Here is a 26,350-nt window from a genome sequence, read left to right as displayed (position 1 = left end):
TGTGACTATGAAGCACGGCAAAAAATTAATAAATAAAAGATGATAATCCTACATGCTCAATCAACTTTTCCTGGATAAAAAAGGTAAAAAAAAAAAACAAGAAAACAAAAAAAAAAACATGAGCATTTCTTTTTTCCTCTGAGGAATACTAGAAACCTGACTTTGTCCAAAAACTCCATTCATTATCTCATGTGTTTTCCAAACATTTCTGGTAGGACCTTCTGCCAAAGATATGAGGGAAGCGACTTGCAAGTGCCAACCCTATAGAGTATAACCCCAAGTGCTTGATTGAAGTGCTAATATCAAATTAGATCTTGAAGCAAATATAGTATATTGGTAGCATTGAGTATTTAAGGGTTCCTCAGCAAAATGAGTATTCATCCAACTAGATTTTTTATTTAGCTAGCTGGCATTACAGCATGAATAGTGTGTCTCAAACTATACATCCTACCTGATTTTCTCACATCTATGGCTGACTTTTCCAAATGTACCAAAATGCAGGATGGTTGTTTTTTTTTTTTTTGTGGTGGTGCAGTGTCTGAAAGCAATAAACCTAAAGTAATCCAATCTAGTCTCCTGTATTAATAGACAACATTAAGTCTTTATTTTAGGTTTTTATTTTTTTCCATGCATTAAAGGTTCATTATACAAACCATAAAAAACAATCCACAAACCATTACTTTATATATTGTACATTGACGCAGATAAATAATTGGTCCCTATACTTACTCTGTCCCAGAGTTTAAAAACGATTCTCTCCCCTTTATCCCATATGTTCTGTGTAAGTCTGACTAACACAAAGAGCAAAATATACAACCCTCCTCCATTCACTTGGAACAAAAACATTTAGTAATGTATTTTTAGAATTATACAATTCTGATAGTACTCTTAATATGAGAAATACATTGAATGCTGCCTTCAATTTTGATGCTGTAGTGTCTCTGCTGTGTCCTGTCTCTACATCATCTGCAGCATAAGTTCATCCAAGATACCACTGACTCAATATTACAACACTATTTAAGAAATCCTTAATCATTTCTCACTTTAGATAATGCAAAACACACAGGGCCTTAATGTTCCATAATTAGGATAGGACAGTGCAAGTAGTACACATCTTCAAAGCTAAATGCATCTTCATTATTAAATCAAATGCATTTTTGATTCATATTTTTGTTTAGTCTGAATGTGTGCAATCTCTGGTTTCTCAGGCATGTATGTAAAGCAAAGAAGATGGACTTAATGCGGCAGATGAATAGTCCCAAACAGCAGATACTCCTACAATGGCTGCATACCCAAACAAGTCTCTTCACCAAAACGTACAGTATAGACAAGTCAAGAGAATATAAGTACATATATGATCCCATTCAAACAGACCTATCTTTTGGTCTTCAGAAACAAGGAATGATTGAAGGTGGGAATTTTAAGCATCGACTTAGAATGATATTAAAAAAGGAATGGAAGGAAAAAAAGCAGAATGGCACCCAAAATAGCCAAACCACCCAAATGGCTTTGATATATGATTATCATCTCAGGGAGAAGGTATAGTGCCTAAGGACGACCTTTCAAATGACCCCAATATGATAAATCCACTTGCCATCTAAAGCCTATTAAAACTTCATATAATAAGTCTAAATGTAGCCATTACCATCCTTCATCTCTACCATGACATGAGGTATCATCCTGAGGACGCCCTATAGACAGCACTGCAGCACAAGTCTGACGTTATTGCTGTGGCAAAGTGCAAAGGTCACTGAGCTTATGAGGCACCTCCTGCTGGGATGGATGGCCTGGTTCTCTTGGCAGCAGATTCCTCCACGGCGAAAGTGTAGCTATACTGAAAAAGCAAAATTAAAACACAGTTGGTACAAAGAACAGTACACAACGTAACACACAGTGCTGTTAATGGATATTAGAATAAGAGAATACAAATTTAAAGTCATATGGGGATATAATTGATATAAACACCAATTTTTTCAAGAATTGATGTTACAGGATATTTTGTATGTAATAAAAATTTGATGTGTAGTACAATTTTGAGTTCAAATAAGTCCAAAATATAGAGCTGAACTGAGAGCCACACATGCCCCTACCTCATTTTCAATGTCCTGGAGAGACTTTATACGAATGTTGTTTAGTTGAGCGTTCAGCTGAGGAGTCTAAGAGACAGAGAGAGGCAAAGAGAAAGAAATTCACATAGATTTGTATAGTTCATTTTTATATTAGATGTTTTGGGTGAAAATGATAGAATAAGAGATGGGGTGAGGTAGAAAAAAACAGCAAATTTTTCAACTTTAGAGTATTGCTGGTAGTGTTAAAAACAGTAAACGCACCGTGCCATTCGTCTGGATGTCAAACTTTGGGTGAAGGGTAAAGGGAACTCCATCTATAGCTAGGGGGAGTGAAGGTAGGGAACAGGTGAGTGGATCGCCGACAGTTAAATCAATAACAGTGATTATGTGTGTAAAGAGAGACTTGGTGTACCTGTGATTCCATGGATGCTGTTATCGGCAGCTTTGTCCAATGTGTCCTTGGACTGGAGGTTGTTACGCCTGTAACTTAGCTTGCCATAGGGCAGAGGAGGAGGAGGGTTGCTGCAAAGACAAGCACAGGTAGGTGACGGTAAGGAACATGTCTCCAGGAACCAACCTGTCTTATACTGTAGATCAAAGGATGCATTTTTAAGAGGGAATACTCAGACGCTCCTGTCCTGAATTACAGTGCCCAGCATCTGATATTAGTGCACACCCAGAAAAATTTTCAGGTGAACTTCTGCCAACTTAAAAAAAAGTGTGAAAACACCATTATTTCAAGATGTGAGGAATTATGTTAGTATCTATAATCACAATATTAATGTCCTTTTCTCTTCAAACAAACGTGTGTAATCCCTATTTTTTTCAAAAGTATTTGTAATCTGTGTTTGCTGTAACTGCAGTTACCACTTTTATAATGTGTTTACTGCAATCCTGTTATATGTGGTTTTGACGTTTGCAATGTTCTGATCCATATCATTCAGATTTGTTGGAAATTTTTTTGCTGTTGCTTATGTGAATTACTGTAATTTAGGGCTTCTCTGCATTAAACATGTGTCTGGGTGGAACTGTCAAAACAAATACCTGGGTCTGAGAGGCAGAGGAGGGGACGGCTGCTCCAGGGAGAGTTTGTGGAGGTCCAGGCTGACACTGCGAGGCTTGGCTTGGGGCATGGGGCCAGAAAAATGGCCCTTTCTGCACCACAACACATAGCCATGGATGTCTCTGGAGAAAATGACACATTCAATAAGACATTAATTACTAGATTGTTAATAATTAAGTATTGAATACTTTGTTGAATTAAATTTACACAACTGTCATTAAGTAACCTGTGTGTGTGTTTTCTATTGTGTGGGGTTTAAATGACAAATGTCCCCACAAGAATAGAAAAATCAGAAAAAGTGAGGACAAAATTTGGAAACTTATGAGTTGGATTTTAGGAAACAGGAGTTAGGATGTAAATTAGCCTATAGATTAAGGCATGTTGTGTTGAGGTTATAGAAGTAATGTAATACTCTGATGATGAAGTTTGTGTTAAACATTTATGTGTGTGTATTCATGCGTCAGTGTGAGTGGTACTACTAACTAGAGCTGCAACGATTAATCGATGAATCGATTAGTTGTCAACTATTAAATTAATCGCCAACTACTTTGATAATCGATTAATCGGTTTGAGTATTTTTTTAAGAAAAATAAGTCAAAATTCTCTGATTCCAGCGTCTTAAATGTGAATATTTTCTGGTTTCTTTACTCCTCTATGACAGTAAACTGAATATCTTTGGGTTGTGGACAAAACAAGACATTTGAGGACGTCATCTTGGGCTTTGGGAAACACTGATCCACATTTTTCACCATTTTCTGACATTTTATAGACCAAACAACTAATCGATTAATCGAGAAAATAATCGAAAGATTAATCGACAATGAAAATAATCGTTAGTTGCAGCCCTACTACTAACCCCACACATGTGTAGTGCTGCAACATCATTTTGCTTTTGGCTGTCAGCTTGATATCCAACACAGCTGTGTCCACGCTGCCCACTGGCACGACACGTACACACACACGCTTCTTCTTCCACACAGAGGCCTCTGGACACACAGATACAGAAAAACTGGGTCGGTCGAACTGAAAATGAACTCAGTAGCAAGAAAATAACACACAGACCCCTACATTTTGCATCCAGTGCCAGGAATGTGTGTGTGTATCTGTGTGTGTGCATGGACTTACTAGGCTCCAGGTACTCCGCTATATAGCAGTAACCGTGAGGAATAGTATCCTTGTCCGAAATGACCTGAACATCAGACACCACCATACCTCCTGACAACTCCTGGGGAGGAAGGAAGAGAGACAGAGCGAGACAGAACGAGGGAGAGAGAGAGAGAGAGAGACAGAGAGAGAGAGACAGAGAGAGAATATGGAATATGGAAAATGGAATAAAGGAGGGACAAATGGAGAGAACAGAGGGTTAGGGCATGCAGGATGTATTGGGGTAACGCGGAGACACAGGGGATAGTGATCATTAAATTATTCAAGTGTCTCCCTGATCTAATCTCTGTCTGTTACCTTGCTGTAACAGAGATAATACCCAGACTTCATCCCAAAGCTGCGTGTGAAGTTAGCTGCTGCCCCGTCCTCTGTGATGCTAATCTGCAGAATGACAGAAAGACAGAGAGGAAAGGGGGTTAGATGTATAACCTATGACCTATTATTTTTATTTTTATTATCCAGGTAAAGTCTCACTGAGATTTAAAATCTCTTTTGCAGAGACCTCGCCAAGACAGCAGCAATTAAACATACATCAAGTTACAGATAATGAAACAAAGAAAATAACTTACAAAATAGAAACATAAATCTATATCATGTCAAACACAAATTCAAATCAAGTAGGGGAAAATTGGGATTGGGGGTAAAAAAAAAACCTAACAATTTAGACAATGTGTTTCTAAGTCTTTTAAAAAAAATGTTTAAATTCACCAAGGGTAATCAAATTTTCCAGCCACAAATCAGAAATTCAAATCAGTTAGTCGGTGGTTGCTCCTCTGAACCTGGTTGCTATCAAACTCCATCACAGTTTACAGAACTTGAGAAGATCATTTTCCACAAATCATATCTGTTCTAATGAGCAGTATCTAATTAACAAAGAGTAAAAATTGTGTCATAGTGAAAATTAACTTTAACAATGAACCTGCACAACTGAGCTGTGACTTTTCAAACAACTCCCACAATCATCTCTTGTATTCAAATTTGCATGAGTTCCCACTATGTGAGAACTTACTTCAGGGTTCTTCCTCGCAATTATTTTACAAGAACTGCTGCAATACAGTGATGTACGGTGATATATAGTGAAATCTTTTTATGATCATAAGACAATACATACTCTTGTATTATCACAATGAGACTGTGCAGAAGCTGTACTTGTTTTGTGCCAGTCTGCTTCTGTGCCCTGTGGATACCCATAACTCCCCATGTGTGGCCCTGTGCAGAGTGTATGAGCATAACCACACAGTGGTATAAACCTTTAATCTACATCTCTGTCCCTACCAGGCTGCATTCTTTGGGGCACGTGCTGCTGTTGGAGGTCCAGGCCAATGATGTCACTGGTCTGACAGCAAGTCCCCCACGCTCCATCAAAGACATCTGAGGACGAAGAGCGAGTGGAGAAAGATGCAAGGAAGGTAGACGAAAGCAGGAGAGGAGGACAGAGGTTTAAATATGAATATAAATACATAAATAAAATCCTATCACTTTTTAGTCCTTGAAGAAATCAAAATAGCATGTTTGCATTTTTTGATGTGTATGTGTGTGCTTTCTCTGGGACTTAATGGCTTTATGAGAACAGTGATGACTTAAAAAGTGGAATACTATCCAATCTAATAATTCATGCTATCCCTCGGGCAGTAAATATACTATTCAGTCTAATAATTCTTGTTATCCCTGTTATCTAGGGCAATCTGGGTGATATCTGTTTATATGATCACCTTCCCTGTACTTTGTTGTGCTACTGTACTGTAGTACATTGCTGCTGTGACACCCGAATTTCCCCTAGGGGATCAATAAAGTGCATCTTATCTTATCTGTCCCAAGCCTGAAACTAAGCCTAAAACATCTGATGTAAAATCTGAATTGAGACGAGATTTGTTTTGTTTTAATTTTTGGTTTCATAATAAACTCTAATCTATTATAGTATCAGGAAGGGAAATCGACACCAGCCAAATGCAGATTAATCGTGACTTGACAGTTTGCCAAATCTACCAACAACTTTAGTAGGTAACCAGCCAGTTTACAACCCTAGTAACTCTAGTAGCATTATCACACGTTTTACCACCTTCTCTATCTATCTCATTCACTATGGAGTAGCTATACATTTAACATCAACAGAACTTCAAGCCTCTAATTTATGGCAGAGAAACGTTCAGGGGCAAATGTATTTATTCTTATAGACAGTCGCACACGAAGCTGAAGTTAGCTCCCGATTCGTAGCCTAGTCCATAAAAATCAGAATAAAAATGAATTCTTGGTGAATGGTCTTCCCATATAAACAAGCAGAGTCACTCAAGCAATTCACACACGACAAAATGTTGTTGAGCTTGCCTCACAATAGACGCGACTGTCTCATTGACATAACTTCGCTGCTACGTGTGCAAAACTACTTTGATTCCTTGTGTTTCACGAATATACTCAAATATTCACGAAGATACACACTTACCCCGCCTCTGTATTCACTTTTACTACTTTGAGGTTTGATCTTGTGGCGGGTGAACAACTTTTTAGATATCAGCCGAAAGTCTTTGGCTTTCCTCGTCAAAGCAGGAAGTACTGATTCCATTTTGACTTCAACTCCCATCAAGCCACGCGCTACCGACGTCAGAATAAATTGTCAATTCACCTGAACGCAAGATGGCAGTATTATAAAACAAGTCTTACTAATACAGTCTAGCTGGTGTCTATCAATTTCCATAGCTTCCATAGATATTGTTTGTTCATTATTCATTGTTTGTGCATTAACTTCTAAATATGATATTTTACAATTTTGATATTATGATATTTTTGGACTCCATGCACACTGACACCAATCACAATCGTTGATCTGAAGATAAATAACATAGGAAGAGATAAGCATTTAATTTTTGTTCCTTCACAATCAAACGCTGCACATACATAGGTGCGTTAGGTGTGTTGGGGGAGGGATAGACAGAAGGGTTAGAGTGTTGAGAGAAAGATCGATTCTCATTTACATGAAAATGAGGGAGAGAGCAGGGGAGATTGAGGGTGGGAGAGAGAGTGAGAGAAGGATAATGGAAAAGGGGGGGAAGGGTGGTGGAGAAAGGGCGAGGGAGAAGGCAGAAGGAGAAAGGAGGCAGGCGGGATGGGGAGAGGTGTGTGACGGAGAGAACAAGGGGCGCGGAAGGAGATAACAGGGAGGAGAGGGAATGTGAGATACATGGGAGATGAAAGGGGAAGAGCAGTGGGGTAAAAGAGGGCAGGGGAAAAGACAGAGGGGAAAACTGGCAAGGAAATGGGAAATACACACACACACCCATACACGGTCACACACACACACGGTCACACACATCTGGTTTAATGTACTGTTTTAATGTGAATGCCTTGGTGACACAAGATAATCTTCATGACAATGACACCAGGCAATAGGCTGCAGTGGCTCCACACCAGCAGGGTCGAATATAGAGAGGTTGAATTTCTTGTGTCCTCACGTCCTCTTTCTCCTCACCAGGTGAAAGGATCTTTGATGTTTGCATCTGCTATGTTGAGAAGGAAGTAAGCACATATAGAATGCAAATAATCCAGACAAACTGTAAATATCTAGGAAGGTTATTCTTAATGATTGTTTATCTTTTTTTCTCTGCAATATGCTTGGAGCTGCACATAGGCCTGCACCGTATAAACAGTTCAGTTCACTGTTATATCATCACATATCTTTGGGCCTTTGATAGCACCAGACAATACACACTCATAGTAGACATAAACACTCTTTTTTAATCAACCTTCATCTGTGTGTGTGTGTGTGTGTGTGTGTATATGTGTGAAACAGAGAGAGAGAGAAAGAGGCAGACAGACAGAGAGATGAGCTACAGACACTTAGATGGAGCATCCAGAGGTGCTCAGGTCCCCGTTGGCATGGCAACATGCAGAGCAGACCACGGGGGTGGCTGTAGGGGGGTTGGAGCGGGTGGACTGTTCCATCTGGGCGAGAAAGGAAATCAGTGTTTATTCAGGGCATTTAGCTTAATTGGCTGATTGACCAATTAATGAGAATGAGCCAGCAGTAATCTGCTGAGATTCAACCAAGGGGGAGAAAGGGGCAAATTGCCAGAGTGTGTGTGTGTGTGTGTGTGCGTCAGTGTTTCTGTGTGTTTGTGTGTGTGTGTGTATTCGTGCCTGTGCAATATGTGTGTCTGCGTGTTGAGAGTGCATGTAGCTGTGTGTGTGAGTGTGAGTTTGTAAATGTGAGAACGATAGAGTGAGAGAGAGAGAGCAGTTTCAGCCGTTGTGTTGTTTCCTGCGATGTCGTGGGATTCATTCATCTGTTCCATTAGATGGCCTCCTGTCTCTATCAGAGTGACAGGCTGGCCATTGCCACACATGCACTAACACTAGCACGCTTGTGTGCAAACAAACACATGTATACACACACACACACACACACACACACACACTCTAGGCTTTAGATATCTGTGGGGTAACATTAAGGATGTTTCTGTTCCCTGTGCTCTCAAAAGCATTAGGCCTCAATCACACTGAATTGAGAAGAAAAAAGATACTATATTCCCTGGCCCCTCTTCAATCCACCAAGCACATGCGCACACACGCACACACATACACACACACACACACAGCCTCCAGATCTGTGAGGTAATGGAGGAGGTGGTGGTAAGTGGGGGTGTAAATGAAACTCTAAACCACGGCTCCTGCCCTCCCCCCTCTTCCAGACCAGCCGTCAATCATCCTGAAAGGAGGCGGGCTAATGTCCCAACGTTCTACCCCCCCCCACCCCCTCTCCCCCTGCTATGGCAACCAAGCTGCCAATCAAATGAGGGGACTGGGTACAGCTGTCTGAAACTCTCAATTTATGGGTTCAGGCTTTGGAAGAAACCATACAATCCTTCACTAAGCAGTAGACATGCTCTAGTTCTTACTGTGCGTAGCTTTGCTCTTGTTATGTGAGACTGCATTGTGGAAACATAATTTACAACCTTTTAATGGAAATTATATACAATGCATGTCAGGAGAATTTCATGGTCTGATGCCACAAATGTTGCAGACACTGTAAGCTAATGATATACAAAAATGAAAATAAAGATCGAAAAAATAGTTATTACTTGTGTATATTTATCCCTATCCTACTGTCACTCAAACACACACACACGCACACGCACACGCACACGCACACGCACACGCACACGCACACGCACACGCACACGCACATTCACACTCACACATACACACACACACACACACAATACACAGAGCTAATTAAGTCGTTAGCTGAAAGCGTGAGGACTCAGTCACTCCTCTGTCTTCAACAGCAGCTTTCTCATTAGAGGATAGCTGAATGACTCAATCTACATGGAACAAAAGGGCTCAGACTGATGCTCTAGCCATGTCTGAGGTGAGGCCAGATGATACCTTTGAAATGTTCTCTTTATCTTTCTTTTAGGTGTTTTTCCAAACTTTTTTCATGTCAGCAATCCTCCAAATAGATCTGCATTAGACCACCAACCACCATTCGATAAGATTTTGTCCCAAAGAACCCTTTCTGAGAAGATGTTGCTGTTACATATGACTTGAACCAGAATTACATAACTGCCTACTGTGAATCTATGCTCAATACAACCATCCTTAAAGGCTACATTCTTTCATTGTGCACATGTCCGGTGACTGAAATAATGGTGAAATTAAACTATTCTTAATTTTGCCACATAGGGACCCTCTGGAAACCCCAGTTTGGGAACCACTGCCTGTCTAGAAAAACTTCATTGTCTTAAAGCAGAGCATCTTACAAACAAAAGCTGACATGATTATCATCATCACCATTGACAACAACATGGGTGGCTACCATGGTGGCCTGTCTGATTGGCTTAATGCAGATGATCTTACAAACCGTATACAATACATTTTAGAAGGATACTATAATAATATATATCTAAGCAAAACTATAAACCATAATATCCTATATGAATATTATAGTGATGCTATAGGAAATAAAAAATATCATGAAGTAGCCTATGATACGGTAAACATGAACTCACTATTGAGTAGTACCACAGACACAGTATAAATCCCTATAAGAAAAGAGGCGCCTCTAGGAATTCTAGGCCCCCTGACAAGACACCCCCACCACCACAAAGACACACAGACACACACACACACACACACACACACACACACACACACACACACACACACACAACTACCCTGATGCCTCTAATTTAGTACAGACATTCCTGTACTGGAATATCAGAATTTTATAGTGATTTTTCATTGGGGCTGAGAATCTTACTATTACTAGCCTATTACTATGTTATTATTATTATTATCATCATCATTATTATTATTATTGTTATTGTTAATAATAATAACAACAGACAACAGTAACAACAACAAAAAACAACAACAACAACAAGGATTGTTTCCATGGTGAACTGATGAACTGGCCTCTCCGCGGTCTCAAATGAAACTGCACCATTCCCCGGGGCCCGCTGACGTAGGGCGAGGGGATGAGGACTGAAGCTGCGTCAAGGCAGCCAGAGGCAGCCAGAACAAGACCGGAATTTAAGCTATTTTGCCTTCAAAATAAAAGCACCGACACTGAAGCGTGGAGGCCTGACTGCAAAGACATTTTTAGGAACGATGATGCACGTGCCACTGCTGTGGGTTAAAATAGACTTTTGCAAGATAGACATCCTTCCTTCAGTTATCTGGCATAATTTTTGTGCTTGCTTGCTATGTTTGTGGCAGGCACAGGGTATTTCAGAGGTGGCTTATTCTGGCTGACTTCACACTGGGTATTCACACCATTTTATAGCTTTTAGGAACTATTGTGCCAAAACTGGGCTAAAGATGCATTAAGTCATTTATGGCCTCTGTGTCTACTCCTATTGGCAATTAGTGCAACAACATAGACAGGCTTCTCTCTCTCACTTTTTTTTTTTTTTTTTTAACTTCGAGTCATTTTAAAATGACAGGTCTCTGATTGGCAGGGAGTAACAGAGAAAACAGAGTTTGGGCCAGAATGTATGTTTTGAAAGCCAGAAATTTCAGCACCTGGCAAAGCAATCGTTGAGTAATGATCAACAGCCCTATCAACCCCTCGCAGATATATTGTAGACATTTTGTGCTATAGGGCAGTAAAGTAACGAGATCTTGCTTATTGCCCTTTAAACAGATATATAGAGATATATAGACATTTCCAAGGTAGTAGTAGAGTAGTAGATAGTAGTCTAGTACTATCCTTTCAAAGTTCTTATTTGTTTTGTGATTGAGTCTGTATATTTTGGCAGCCCAGTATATGGCATCTTGCATTGGCTTACGTCTATAGATGCTGCCAAAAGGACATATTGGAAAAAACAAAACAATATTTGTACTTTAATTTACTATAGATTCCTCAACTAAATGTATCCTATATTTTAATTTCTTTATTTACTTATAGATACTTTGAACGTGATTGTTAATAAGGCTTTTAGTTTGAAAAATGTGACCGGAAATCACGTCTTTGTTATCCTGTGTAGCTTGACAGTGGTGAGCACAGCTTGCTCCGTGTGTGATCGGTAATGTAGCTCTGGGAGGAGTGGAGCAGGAGGGGGAGAGAGCCGCGCAGAGAAAGAAAACGGGAATAAGGAACAACCAATAGTATAAACTGGGTATTGTTGGACTTGGACGGAACCAGACGAAACAAGCTGGATGGAGTTCCTCGTAATTATCTTTTTCAGTCCGTCTTTTATGTGATTCTGTCGGTCGCACACTTTTAATGACCGTGCAGGTCTTTGGGACTTATGAATAATAGGGGAGCAGGCGAAGACGGCAACCATAAAACGGTCACGTTGGACTCTCTATTCATTAGATAATAAGCTATACCACTGGTCCTACCATCGTTCAAAACGCAAGGGTAGCCTATGGTTTTTCTACTGTGTTTTTTTTTCCTTGGCGTTTGCAGAGGCAGCGATTTGGAAACAGGCCGGACAGTCTTCCAAAGCAGGAATGAGTTACATTTGTAACGAGCCAGTGTGGTAATTGTTGCCATTTTCTTGCTCGTAGTAAGACCACTCTCCATCTCTTTGTCGTTTGCATGGCTGGCCGTTCAGATACTCTACCTTTCTCTTCCTGTCGAAGCCTCCTCGCCTCTCCGGAGCCTCCCGGTCTTGTCTTTACAGTGGAAGAAAAACCATGCATACGCGCGCCCTCCTCATAATCTTACAATAGTATCTTACAGTAGTATTTTGTGAATCCTGCCCTCTCATGCCAAAGAAGCACCGCAGATTGTAGAGGCCTAATCGCTTTGCCTTTGTCACTTTACTCAGACAAGTAAATGGTAAGGCTGCACTTTTTTCTCTTTTCCTTTGTTATTCGGACCAGGATATGCGCTGGTGCCAATAGCCCCAACGGAGCCTAACAGGCTACACTGCTCTGTTTTGTGACCTACGGTTTTTGCATTTTTCTGACAACTTTTCAACCTCTCGGTGTTTCAAGTTTCAAGTGCAGCATATTGGTGAAAGTTACCTCTTTGAAAAGGAGCCCCCCCCTTTCCAGCCACCCTCCCTCCTCCCCCTTTTTATCTACAGTGGAATAACTGTCACATTTACTCCCCCCATCTTGTCAAAACGACATTTTTGCGAAAGGTATGGATGACCAGGCCCGCATGATGTCGAGTCTTGTTGGACTAGCTGGACTGACTCAGGGGGACGTGGTGGATCCTGACGCCATACGGAAGCAACATAGCCTCGGCCAGCCGCAGCAGGACATCGGTGACATCCTCCAGCAGATCATGGCCATCACAGACGAGAGTTTGGACGAGGCCCAGGCCAGGTAATAACACAGGAGTAAGACCAGAGGAAGGAGCCTGATTGGCCTGTGGGGAGCGAGGACAAAATGTGTGAATAGGAGCTGGTAGGAAGAGTTTGTTTTGGGCCTGCAGGAGAAAATGATCATGGGATCCCCTCATCCTTGCATGGTCGCGTGCACGCATACACACACACACACACACACACACACACACACACACGCACACACAGTGTTGTAGCGTTAAATAAAGGTAGGTTAACTAAGACATCCAGTGTCGGGTCACCATCATGAAACAAGAAAACATGAACAAAAAACAATTATATTTTCAGAAAAAAAATGTGCTTTCCCCCTTTAAATTACACTGTCCCCATTTAAATTGCATCAGTTTGATGCCACTTACTATGATGTCTGTTAGAAAATTAGGTCATAAAGATTTATGTCAGCCTATAACTTGGGCAGGACGAAATTATTCCGCAAATATGAAGGTGGTTAAACTGAGTTTAGGTGGGTTTATCTTTACCCTCCACGCACACACGCGCGCGCACACACACACACACACACATCGCATCCCGCTGTCCTCCTCTGTATAAATACTCGTAAGTTTCATGACCGCCCAGCGGGCTAATTAAGTGCGATGAGTTTGCGAGCCGCCTCTGATTGATCGGCCATCACGCCATTAACGCTGAATAACGACAAAGGCCTGGAGAGAGAGGTGGTGGTGGTGTGTGTGTGTCTCTGTGTGTTGGGGGGGGTGTTAGCAGTTGGTGTGAAGCTGCTTATCGGTTGCAGGGTGAGGGGATCGAATTTCACTTGGTTTGACCCCATGTCTGCTGTAAATAGCCCCCATGACCCCTATGACCCAGACTACCCCTGTCCTGCCCCCTCCTCTCACACACACTAGTTCATAGGTGTTAATTCATAGGGCGCTGCGTTATTATGGTGTAATATTTACCAACCTCCTGTAGGATACAGTAAATTCTGACCTGTAACCCCACTGACTGTCTCCTGGGTCTATAATGTTCTACTGGAGTGCTGTAGGCTAGTGCACAAGGCCACCGGACACATGATTCTGTTTCATATGACCTAGAATTATTTATCACCAATAGCAACACCTGGCTAAGTTTATTTAGCACACACATACACGCACACACACAGTCTTGTTCTCTCCACAGAGTTTTGTTGGTTTCATTGTGCAGAGTGCAGTCAATTTTCTAATAATGTGCATGCAAACACAGCTCTCCTCTCCTCTCCTCTCCTCTCCTCTCCTCTCCTCTCCTCTGCTGTTCTCTCCTCTCTTCATTGAGGTGAGTAAGTTCAGGTGGATTAGATAGTTATGTGCTCAGGCCTGTTTTCAGTAAAAGGCTTAAACTGGTCTGGTGGCACACTTAACACACACCTCTAAAGCCAATCTGTTTAACACTGACTTGCTCTGCGTGCGTGTGCCTGGGTGTATGATCTAATGTTGGTGTGCGTGTATATGACTGTGTTAGTGTGTGTAGTCACAGAGGGGTTCATCATAATTCACAATCTCTCTCTCTCTCTCTCTCTCTCTCTCTCTCTCTCTCTCGTTCTTTTGTTTTCCATAAAAGGAAACATGCGTTAAACTGCCACAGAATGAAACCTGCCCTCTTCAGTGTCCTGTGCGAGATCAAAGAAAAGACAGGTGAGTTGCTAATTGACTGCTGCTTTTTTCATATCAACCAATGAATGCAAATGTTACACGCTAATTAGGATAAACATCTTTACTCCTTCAGTATATCCAGTGTAAACCCACTTCAACTCAGTTTACCACCTTTTTATTTGAGATAGGCTGCCGTTTAAGGCTGACAAAAATCTTATACATCATACTTAATATATCAAATTGATGATAGTTATATGAGGATTGAGTTTTTTCAGGGAAAACAAAACATAAATGAATGCTTTTCTGAAAATATAATATTATTGTTCATATTGGTGGTTGTGATGCCTTGTGATGATCACAACAATTCTGAGAGAGAGAAAGAGATGGCAGACAGAAAGAGACAGATAAGCAGATTGCAGTATGTAAGGCCAGCTGCATTCACCTAGCTTTCATTCATCTAATCTTACTTCTTATTAATGTCGTTGTCTCTCTTTCTCCCTCCCTTGCTCTTGTGTGTCTCACTCTCGTGCCCTTCACTTTGTGATGCAATATATTAAAAGGCATCCTCAGCTGGCTGCCTAGGTGATTTCAATGCTCTCTTTCAATTGCTCAGTGGGTGAAAAGGCTGGAAGCGCTTCTACAAGGAGGGGTCAAGCAGTGTCATAATAGCAGAGGCTTTTGAGTGAGAAATGCATGGGAGCAGCAGGATTGTCTAATCTGATTAACAATGTTAATTTATGCCAGCAGTTGAGAAAACATATGCTGAAATAGCTTTAATTGCTTGTGAGTCACACAAATAAATAGAATACTGGTTGGTAGTAAACAAGCTAGTTGATGTAAAGATTTTACACTTAAATATGAGATGGTTTTAATTCCAGACTCAGTGATCGTCATTCATCCCCACCCTGATTCAGGTGTCATGTAGAGCAGTTTTTCTCAACTTCAGGGTCCATAGTGCTGCTGGTTTTCTATTTTGCCAGGTAGTTTTCATTCTAGCTGTCTCATCAGGGACTGTTTAGGCATGGGAGGACAGGTGAATGCGATTAACTAGCTGGCAGAATAGAAAACCAGCAGGACTGATGTAGAGGACCCCTTCCACACAAAGCACAGAGAAGTGTGAGATGCACAGCAGCTCTCGTTATTACCTAATTCCATTCAATTACCTTGGAAAGAGGAGGCCTGAGGTTGGCAGCAGGAGGGATACATAGTTTCCAAGGCAACTAGTTGTCTTACCTACTCACTGTCATTCACTTTGATTTTTACACTGTCACAGTCTGAATTTACAACATTGGCAGAGGAGGGGGAGAGAGAAAGAGAGTGGTAGGAAAGACGGGAAATGCATTACAGGAGAGGAAACAGTTTGGCGAGAGGGTCAGAAAAGTGCGGGAGAAGGGTAAAGATGAAAGAGTGGTAGAAGGATTCTTGGGAAGATTCTCCCACCTTTCTCGAATCATGAGAGGGGGAGAAAATTGCTCTTGCTTGCCTCCACTCCTACCTATTCAACTCTGCCGGAAAGTTGCTGTTCCATTCCCCTGTCCCCCGGTGTGTTGTTGCTCCTTCATGCCCATTTGACCACTACCATTCTGCTCATTAACAGGCCAAAATCCTCAGAGAAGAAACTGCTTTCTCACTCGACATTTTTATTTCTCTGCCTCTCCCCCACTCTTGCTCTCTGGGTTTTCAGACACGTAAATAGTTGTGGATGTTTAGAAAGTAGTTCTCTCCCTTTGTCTCAGCCAAGCTCCCTCTCTGCCTCCCTCTCTCAGACGTCATTGTCTCCTTCTCTTCCTCTCTGTCCCAAGTTAGAACCATTAAAAGTCTCTGTCTTTTCCTCCTTTCTGACCCCTCTGCCACGCTATTCCCCATACATCCCTCTATTTTTATCTTCCCTCTTTTTGTCTATTTTTGAGAGTATTCCAAGGTACAAAATAGGACTTCATTTTTAGAGGCGAAGTGGCAGTAAGAAACAGAGAGGCGGGAACGGGACAAGAAACGAAAATGAAAGTGGGAGAGAGAGAGATGGATAGAGAGAGGGGGAGACAGACAGACAGATTGATGGATGAGTTGGAGGGAGAGGCTGTAATGGTTGTGTTTCATGGATTGGCAGACAGTTGATAATCTCCAGACCCCGAGTCCTGTCAGCCTACACCGCTAACACTCATTCTCACTGGGGGGCAGTTGCCACCCACCGCCCCTGGTGGGCTCACAAAGCCGGCTTACTCTGCCACAGCACTCTTTACCACGAGATGTCATGGACAGCAGCTCAGTCAACATCTCTTTCTCCCTCACACTGTGTGTGTGTGTGTGCTCTACAGAGTGGGCAGTCTGGGAGGCTGGCCCATAATCCAGACTAATTATGGATTAATTAAAATTAATGGGACCTGGCTCCCTCAAACATAGCAGTCTTTCTCTCACTCTCTCTCACTCTGTCACTGTCCTCTCTTTCTTGCTCTCCTCTCTCTCTCTGCTTGTATATTTTTACCTCTGAATATAATTCCGCAATGTTTGCCCTTGTTATTTCTCACATGTACCAGACTGCATCTTTCAACACCCTTTTTTTCTTTCTCTAACTTTATTTCCCTCGTCTTGTCTCTCTCATCTTCCCCGCTACACAAGTTTCTCAGTTAAACTTAGAAAACGTTAGAGTATAAAGAGCTTATCAGAGGACTGACTGAAAGATAGAGAGAAGAAGATAGGGAGAGAGCCAGCGTGGTTGAAATTGGGGAATGGTGAGAGATAGGGGGAGAGAGAGGGACTGTGGCACTGGAAAGTATGGAAGAATAAATGCAGGAAGAGGGGGAAGGGGGGGCGCATAGTGGGGAGGCAGAGAAGGACTTCTCTGTAAGATGTAAACTGTAAGCCTTGCTAATCCCCCCCTCTTCTTCCATACTTCCAAGAAACTGGGGGATCCTCTTTACAGTCTGTTATCTGCAGCCATGGGAGACACGCACACATGCACACCTACCACACACACATTTGCTTAGACTGTGAGTGTGTATGGATTATTGAGCATTTGGATTATATTGTAATCTGGTTAACCTGCCACACCAAGGTGTTAGGTGCAGCACTCTCATACGCTCGATGTTAGATTTTCCATAGGGGGTATGCAATGCCGTGCACATAATGTGGGTTGGGGGGTTACTGAGTGTTGGGTACATGGGTAAAATTAGAGGTGATCACATTGAGTGTTATTGTTCATAAGTGTGTGTGTGTGTATGTGTGTGTGTGTTCGCTGTAGACGGTTGTGGCGGTTAGCCAGATGCGGAGGCTGTCATAGCCCTCGTTGTGGGATTATGAATGTGAGACGATCCCTGGAACTACGCAGTAATTGCCACCTAATTTGCATAACTGTGCAAATTAATGACCTCTCAAATGAGCATTCATTTTTCACAGGGTCTTTAGTAGCTCCTTAAGAGCCAGCGTTAATTAACGGCTGTGTGTGTGCGAGCGTGCTTGTGTGTGTGTATGTGTGTGTGTGTGTGTTGTTTTTTTTTGGCTTGGGGATGCCAGGGAAAGCTGGCATCACTACCATAGCAACAGCTAGTGTTTTTCTTTCTATTCATCCTCTCCCTCACTCCCTCCCCCTCTCTCTATCTCTGTCTCCCTCCCTGTCTCTTTCTTTCTGTCTCACTCTGTCCTCTCTCTTCTCTCTCTTTCTCTCTGTTCACAATGTGCGTGTTGCCAGCCCCAGTGCATAGACTAACAGACGCTACTTAGACTTGATCTCCTTACACCCCCCCATCAAACACAGGCACACAAACAGAGCTATAGCTAAGTTTCTTATGTCATCCGGTGTGTATGTTCAGCCCCTCCTGCACTATCAAACCATGGTTTCTCTGAAGTGTCTCATCTCGGCTGTCTGATCATGGCACAGACTGGACATTTTAATCCCTGTAGTTGCTTTGGTGATGCCAGGCTATGCCACTAAAAGTTATTTCTTTGTAGGTTATTCTAATTTTTTCAGCAACATTGCCCCATGCAGGCAATTAGTGGCCATTGTCACATGTTGTCTAGGAATAGACTGGGCCAAGCCAAGTGTCTAGGTCGTATGAGATTAGAAGCTGGGGCTTGTTTCTCGACTGGGCTGAGTGCCTGGCAGATAATGATTGACTTTGTTGAGATTGCTCTGGAAATTGAGTATTTTTCCTTGGATAATAACTTTCCTTTGTCTTTGCTGAAGGACACTCTAATGAGCGACGTCAAGAAAAAGTTAGAAGGAAAGAACAAAATGAGAGAATCTAAATGCAGTCTGGAAATGTGCCTCTTGTTGGTTCTGTATTGTAAGATAGTGCCCTCTGCTGGCTAACAAGGGAACTGCATTGTTCTGTACTGGAAACTGTACACTTTATACACAATTCAAACAATAAGAACTGTCCCTACTAATTATGCTGCATGCTGTAGCATGCAGTTTGTGAAAAATATACTGAATTAAGTATTTTCACAATTTTAAGTCGAATATACTCAACTTAAAATTATGAAAATACTTGATTCAAACCATACTGAAAACCAAACACTGGTTTGTCTAGCATTACATTGTGTTCTGTGATTCTTTCATTTTACCATCATTGATTAGGTGCAGCGCGGGGGGAAGTTTTTTACTTACTTTTTAATTCTATGAATATTTGCAACATTTAGGCTACTTACTGGAAAACAGTATAACACACTGGCATGTTCAGTATACTGATGTTGGAGAAACAAACACATAATTTGTAATGAGCTATGACCAGATTGGTGCATGTTACAGGTGGCATCCTAAAGAACTTGTTTAGATTGTGCAGTCACTAATAGGCATGTTCATGATTAGGCCTAATGTTATTTAGACCCAATTTCAATCAATTTGATCAAAGTAAAACATTAATTTTGCTGTGGGGCATAACTTTTTTCTTAGTATCTTGATGGAAAAATGCTATCTTTGAAATTTACCATGGCAAATAGCATTATGTAAACTGTCTGTGCTTGCTGGGTCCAAGAGTGTCAAACTATTTGAATCATTTGCCAGCACTGAGGAAAAATCGCAGGTGGACACCCACATGAAAGTCTGCTGCAGGAAGAAAGAAGAAAAGAAAACTTATATGCATGGTCTGCACGGTCACAGCTAAAAATTGGCTATTAATCATTTAAATTCATTGTACTGAAACAGGCTACTGATCAGCAGGTATTACACAGTTTTTGGACATGGGGATAGAGGCTGAACATCAAGGGGTTGTGTGTGTAAAGCTTGCCTTCCTCCACCTTGTGTGACGTGCACCCTGTTTTTCCAAGGTGGCTTAACTTGGAATTCTGAATGCAGATTACAGCATTACATACAAAGGACATACAAAGTTGCTATTCTATCTCCCTTTTCCCTCAACTCTTATCACCCATCACCGTCTCTACTACTGAATCCTCCCAGAGCCATTTATCGAGAAAGATTGAACGCATGAGCCAAGCAGTTTCCAAAACCTCCTGATAGTATGTTCAATAAACATAATGCTACCAGGCTAATATTGTTTAGCAAGATTTAGTAGCAGGAAGTAAGGGGAGTAGATCAGCAGGGTGGCATAGTGAGTAAGCAAACTGTCTTTCAGCTGGAAGCCCTGGGTTCAAGCAACAAGCATCTGTCCTGCTGAAGTGTCTTTGACTTGACTTGACTACACCACATTCGATCCATAACAGTTTTTCTCCTTCTCCTCCCATATCTACAGTCCTCAGTATCCGAGGCATCCAAGAAGAGGACCCTCCAGACCCACAGATCATGCGACTGGACAACATGCTGTTAGCAGAGGGTGTTTCGGGTCCAGAGAAGGGCGGGGCCTCTGCAGCGGCGGCGGCAGTTGCTGCGGCAGCCGGGGGGTCACCTAGCGACGGGAGCATAGAGCATTCAGACTACAGAGCCAAGCTAGCCCAGATACGACAGATCTACCACTCCGAACTGGAGAAATACGAACAGGTATGTTAGTTCGAACAGCTAAAGAGGTGCTGTCAGCCACAACGGGAAGTACAGCTTTCAATAAAACAGCGGTAACACACCATTGTAATTAAAAAGAGCACAACTTTTTATTTTAACCAATAATCATTAAATAATAATAATTAAATGTTATTCTTCTGCTAAGCAATATTGCTGTAGTACTGGTATGAGTCGTGATTTTGGGTTAGCATATTGATATTTCAATTAACACTTATGCGGTCACAGGTGTGCATTTATCAGGTATTTTACATCAGCTCCACACATGACTCAGCCAATCAGAACTGAGGACCAGAACAATCCAGTTTCTAATGACAATGTTTGGCTTCGGCATGCCAGGGAAAGCTGGCACCACTACCATGGCAGCAACTGCTGTTGCTCACTCTCTCTCTCTCTCTCTCTCCCTCACTCCTAAACCCCTCTCACCTCTTGCACTCCCCTCCTCCCATGCAGGCTTGCAGTGAGTTCACCAACCATGTGATGAACCTGCTGAGGGAACAGTCCCGTACGCGGCCCATCTCGCCCAAAGAGATCGAGCGCATGGTGGGAATCATCCACCGCAAGTTCAGCTCCATCCAGATGCAGCTGAAACAGAGCACCTGCGAAGCTGTCATGATCCTACGCTCCAGGTTCCTGGATGCCAGGTCGGTTTGTGTCTCTCTTCTTGTTTGTGTTCCTCTTCCTGTCTCTCTCAGTCGGTGCTTGAGTTCTTGTCTGCCAGTCTCTGTCTGACAGTAACAGCAACTTACTGAAAAAAGTATCTGCTCGTGTCTGAGAGTTTACTGATGCAATCTCCCTCCTCTGTCAGGCGGAAGCGTCGAAATTTCAACAAGCAGGCAACAGAGGTGTTGAATGAGTATTTCTACTCCCACCTGGCCAACCCCTACCCCAGCGAGGAGGCCAAGGAGGAGCTGGCCAAGAAGTGTGCCATCACTGTCTCTCAGGTCAGCACTCAGGGGTCAAGGGTCAGACATGGTTTAACACACAGTCAAACACCCTGGTGTCAAAAGGGGCTTCAGCACATATATATACGAGTATACGGGGCAAGATACATTTCTTGGTATGTTTTTGAGTTACCTCTTTCACTCCATCCAATAAATATCTATCTTATCTATTTTCCATCCCTCTCTCTCAGGTGTCTAACTGGTTTGGTAATAAAAGGATTCGGTATAAGAAGAACATTGGGAAGTTCCAGGAGGAGGCTAACCTGTATGCTATGAAGACAGCTGTGGATGCAGCCAGTGTATCTTCGCAGGCTAGCCAAGCCAACTCCCCAGCCACACCAAACTCAGGTACACACACACACACACACACACACACACACACACACACACACACACACACACACACACACACACACACACCTGAGTACTCAAGTAAACTAAAACTCACAATTGAAGATATTGTGCCCTCCTCTGCCAATATATAAATCCAAATCAAAGTCCTTTTCCCTTGGCGCGGGTCTATAAATCACCTGCAGCGGCCTTTCTCCTGATCAGCTGAATATCACATTCTGCAGGCTCATCGGGCTCCTACAGTCGGCCCAGCACAGGTCACGCCCACCTGGGTTTGAACTCAGCCAATGGGGAGGGGTTATTTCTCAACCCCTCAATGCAGCCTCAGGTAGGACTGCAGCGAGGTCCCTTCCCCCCATTGAGCCTCCTAGACCAGTCCTCCCTCAGTGTCCACCGTATGCCTTTGTTGTACCTCCTCGCACCTAGTTCCTTTCCTCAGGCCCTCCTTCCCCTACTTCTCCCATTCCACAACTCTCCCTCCCACCTAGACAAAGCTGACTTCATGTTTGCACGAGTTCCTCAAGCCAAGCCACATCTAACTGCTCCCCAGTCTAGTTGGAGGTGCATCGCAAGCCAGTAAGATGCAAAGCTGAAACTAGGTGGAGCTGGCATGTCCAGTTGTTTCAGATTTGTGGAGGTGTGAGGGAACAGCTATGTTGTTTCACTGCCTCTGGCTTCATTCCTCTGGAGGCCCTCCACTGGCGTGATGGGTGGGTGTGGTTTGATCTGCTCCATACTCTTCCTGGCTTCGTCAAATAGACTGACCTCACACAGTGAGAATCCCAATCCCTCATTCCTACCAGCAGATGTCTTTTTTGCCAGGGGTGTTCAACCTTTTATAAATCGCAGACTCCAAATTAATTTAGGTCGAAGCTATTTTCTATTTATTTGCTATTTTGTACAGCTACCTGCTGTCCTTGTGTAGGACAGTAACATAAACTGTTCTACACAAGGACAGGGTTGTTCCCTAATCCTGATCTAGTTAGGTGGTTCACCTTGGTGATTGTTGCACAGGAGGTCTAACCTGACAAAAATGAAGATCTAGTTATAGTCTTGAGTGGTGAATAATTGCCCTTAAAATATGTTATTTCAGCAGACTTTCAAATTTTCATCAATCTCTTTCTCAGTCTGCTTTGAACCGTTAGGTTCCCCTTTTGTGTGTGACTTTGCTAGAGGTCACAGTAAGCCCAGAAAGAACATAATGATTTAGACGAAAATAGGAGGGAGCTAACTGGGTGAAAGTCACTTCCAAGTGTTCCAGTGACCTCGGTGTTCGTCTGACAAAGCAGTATGTTGGTCTCAAGTGAAGGAGAATTCACCTTTGCAGCTATGCCAAATAAAAACATATTGCAAATGCATGAGGCTCTTGATATTGCAAGTCAGTGTATTTTTGTCACCCCCAAATTTTCCTTCCTCCCCTGCAATGGCATTACCTTCCCAGGTTGAAGACCCAATCAGTGTGTTGGCCCTTAGAGTTATTGTTAAAGGTTTTTCCTCTTTATGTTGAGTGTTTGATTTCTTTGTGTGTTTTGTTATGTGTTTAAATGTGTGTGTGTGTGTGTGTGTGTGTGTGTGTGCGTGTGCGTGTGCGTGTGCGTGTGCGTGTGCGTGTGCGTGCGCGTGCGTGTGCGTGTGCGTGTGTGTGTGCATGTGTGTGTGGCGTCTGTACATGACGTGTCCCCTGTTCACCCCTCAGGAGGATACCCAGCCCCGTGTTACACTCCTGACGGGAGGTTATGAGGACCTGCCTGGAGGAACTCTCTTCCCCCCTCACTGTCTCCATGTGAGTAACCATGGTTACACACTGTTGCTATAGTAACACACTCACCAAGAGAGTAGCCATGGTAACAGGGTCTCCCTGTGGTAGCATGCTGTACAGTGCACACCTTTTGTAGACCCTATTGATGTAGTTTCTGTCTTTACATACGCTGCACCACATTACCCCTCTGAACCTGAACACCAGTGTTTGTTCAGCTTTAAGGAAAACAGCTAAAACAAATTAAAACTGGTAAAAACAAAACCTATGTGCGATGCGCTTTGCATTTCAGGGCCCATTTTGTTGTTTGGTGTTGTATTTTTCTTATTCCCATGAATAGCTGGCCAAACATAGATGACATCATCATGATTTCATGCTGAACATAATGGCCAAACACGACTTTGTGACATCACATCAAGATACTTCCAGAGCAGCTACATTGGAGTTTAATTGCAGAAAAAAATGTTCAACTATCTTAAACATTAACAGTAAACATCAGGTTTTGGTGTCAGCTCTTGGAATCAAAGAGCAAAGGCTTCTTTCTAGAAAGCAAAAAATGCATGCCCCTTCTCTGGGTTGTTGAAAGTCATTCTGGGAAATGTAGGAAATCACTAACTGAAGTAGAAGTAGACGAGGCAGGTTGAGGGAAAGTAGATACAACAAAAAAGTAAATTACAACACTTTCATCACAACATAACTCCTGGAATGCACTGAACATCACAGATTGGTGATATACAACAGTGGAAGAGTATCTAAGACTATCTCTCTCTCTCTCTCTTGCTGTCTCTCTCTCTTCAGGTTGATGATGGCTGGCAGGACAGCGCTGATCCCCCCTCCCCCACCCCCCCACCCAGGGCACCAGGCAGTGTGCACTCTGACACCTCCAACTGAGTCATCCTTACCCCGTCCCCCCGTCCGACTCCTCAGACTAACATGAGTCCAACCTGTAGTCAAACCTCAAGCCGAGCCACAGACGGCCTCTTCCACAGCTCACAAAACTCCACAAACTCCACAACTCCTCTTGTTTCTTTTTTTTAACGCCGACCTCCACCACGACTCCCCCACAACAGTCTCTTACCCCTCCTTCCCCTTCCAAGTTAGCCAATGTCTTGACACCATTATCTTTTTTCTTTCTTTTTATAATCACTCACCATGTTTTTTTCTTCTCTCATTTTTTAAAAGATAAATCTAGTCACTGATGTAGAGAGGCTTTTTCTAATACTGTTTCACTACAACAGGGCACCTGCCTGTATGTGGCCTGGAGCCAGATGTGGATTCATCATTTTATTTCAAAGAATGAAAAAAAAAAAAAAAGTTTTAATGGAAAAAAGGCAAAAAAATAAATATGTTACTTGTCTTCCATGCATGTAGTCCTTTTTAGATGTTTAGCTATGATTGTATTTTTTCTTTTTTTTCTTGGACTTTTTTAAAAAAAGGTTGCTACAGAGAAAAATGTATAGGTACAACAAAAACTTCTAAATGGCAGAAATAACCAAAAATGAATAAACACATTGTATGTCAGTTATTACGTTTTTGTGTCCTGTGGTGTTTTTGTTTCTGATAAGAATTGAATTTGCATTTGTTTATATTGATATGAATGCAAGTACAGTATTACTTTAAGGGGTTATGTAGTTGTTTCGTAAATGCTTTTGAAGCAACCAAAACCAGCGTTTAGCCATAATGAACCTGCTGATGAATTCTCCTGGAGCTGCTGGAATGCAGTCTCTCCAGCGGTTGAATTGTTTACATGTTGAGCAGAGTTTCTCTGTTGCAAAGTGCATAAAACTGCATATGGATGTCGTACAGACAAGTTTGTGTCATTGATTATGTTTGTTTTTTAAGGTGTATTTTTTGGCACAGTGATACACAAGAAGTAGCCGTACACAAGATGCTCTTCAGGTCAACTATTCTCAGTAATTCTTCATTATTTTGTTCTTTGAGACAATAGATAAGTTTAGTGATGCCGAGCAGGAGACACAGGAGAGATTTACCCAGTTTGGGTTTAACCTGAGGCTAACAGGCATACCAGGCAGAACCGGTCCTAATAGCTATGCTCAGTCTCAGATCATACCAAGCAGCAGGTCCAGGTTTGTCCTTTGTCCCTCTGCACCCTCTAGTGTTGAGTATTGTCCCTGCACCTGATCTGCCTCTGGACCTTCAGGGCATTATAAAACTATGTCCTGCCAAACCAGGTACTCCAAGAAGGCGATCAGTAACACGGGGAATAACTACAACAGTTTTTCCTATGTTTTCAGAAATTGCACCGCCCTGGACCTTTTATTACAGTGCTTTTACCATTTTGACTCTCACTGTAACAAGACCTTTGATATGAAACACAACCCCACTTTTTTTTAACTATAACCTTGTTTTCTCTACCTTGTTCCCCTCCCAGTTCTTTTATTGTTGATCTTAAAGTGTGAATGTCACCAGGTCTTGGGACCTGGTGACCTGATAGCCTGTAAGAAAGGTACAAAGAACCTGGCTTGCTTCCAGTCATTTATCTGCAGGTTTGTAGGTGGTGATGAGGTGAGAAAAGCTGTGAAGCAACTGATAACGTAATGACTTCCAGATAATGTAACAACATGCTGATGTGACAAAATGTCTCTCTAAATCTAATAAAACCTGTTTATGTAATGAATTGCTGGCTAATGTAATAACATCACATTATTAGATTAACTGGCGATTAT

At 42.3% G+C, this 26,350-nt stretch overlaps 2 protein-coding genes across 3 annotated transcripts; one reads left to right on the top strand and one right to left on the bottom strand.

The window, feature by feature from the left end:
* Positions 1–604: 604 nt before the first annotated feature.
* On the bottom strand, positions 605–6,856 carry mvb12a (multivesicular body subunit 12A). The gene is made up of 10 exons (XM_071543108.1): positions 6,737–6,856; positions 5,572–5,667; positions 4,594–4,677; positions 4,258–4,357; positions 3,989–4,118; positions 3,114–3,254; positions 2,482–2,591; positions 2,331–2,389; positions 2,091–2,156; positions 605–1,834 (listed from the first exon to the last, which is right to left on the bottom strand). The coding sequence occupies exons 1-10, from the start codon at positions 6,854–6,856 to the stop codon at positions 1,757–1,759; spliced, it is 984 nt and encodes a 327-aa protein (XP_071399209.1). The 3' UTR covers positions 605–1,756.
* Positions 6,857–11,837: 4,981 nt separating this feature from the next.
* On the top strand, positions 11,838–25,167 carry LOC139664308 (pre-B-cell leukemia transcription factor 1-like). Of its 2 annotated transcripts, XM_071543097.1 has the most exons (10): positions 11,838–12,275; positions 12,885–13,071; positions 14,637–14,710; positions 20,353–20,597; positions 21,066–21,256; positions 21,421–21,556; positions 21,748–21,904; positions 22,132–22,235; positions 23,604–23,690; positions 24,462–25,167. In XM_071543097.1, exons 2-10 carry the CDS (start codon positions 12,887–12,889, stop codon positions 24,552–24,554), a joined length of 1,272 nt encoding a protein of 423 aa, XP_071399198.1. In that variant the 5' UTR covers positions 11,838–12,275; positions 12,885–12,886; the 3' UTR covers positions 24,555–25,167. The 2 variants fall into 2 exon arrangements, with proteins under 2 accessions (XP_071399198.1, XP_071399199.1); XM_071543098.1 differs by lacking the exon at positions 22,132–22,235 and having other exon boundaries at positions 11,838–13,071.
* The last annotated feature ends 1,183 nt before the right edge of the window (positions 25,168–26,350 follow it).

Source organism: Centroberyx affinis, unplaced genomic scaffold (genome assembly GCF_046629955.1).
Source record: "Centroberyx affinis isolate AG114_WGS23_722 - 3 ecotype Tasmania unplaced genomic scaffold, CSIRO-AGI_Caff_v1 ptg004222l_1, whole genome shotgun sequence".
NCBI classification, from domain to species: Eukaryota; Metazoa; Chordata; class Actinopteri; order Beryciformes; family Berycidae; genus Centroberyx; species Centroberyx affinis.
The sequence above is the reverse complement of the archived record's forward strand: the minus strand, read 5'-3'. Positions and strand labels throughout refer to the sequence as shown.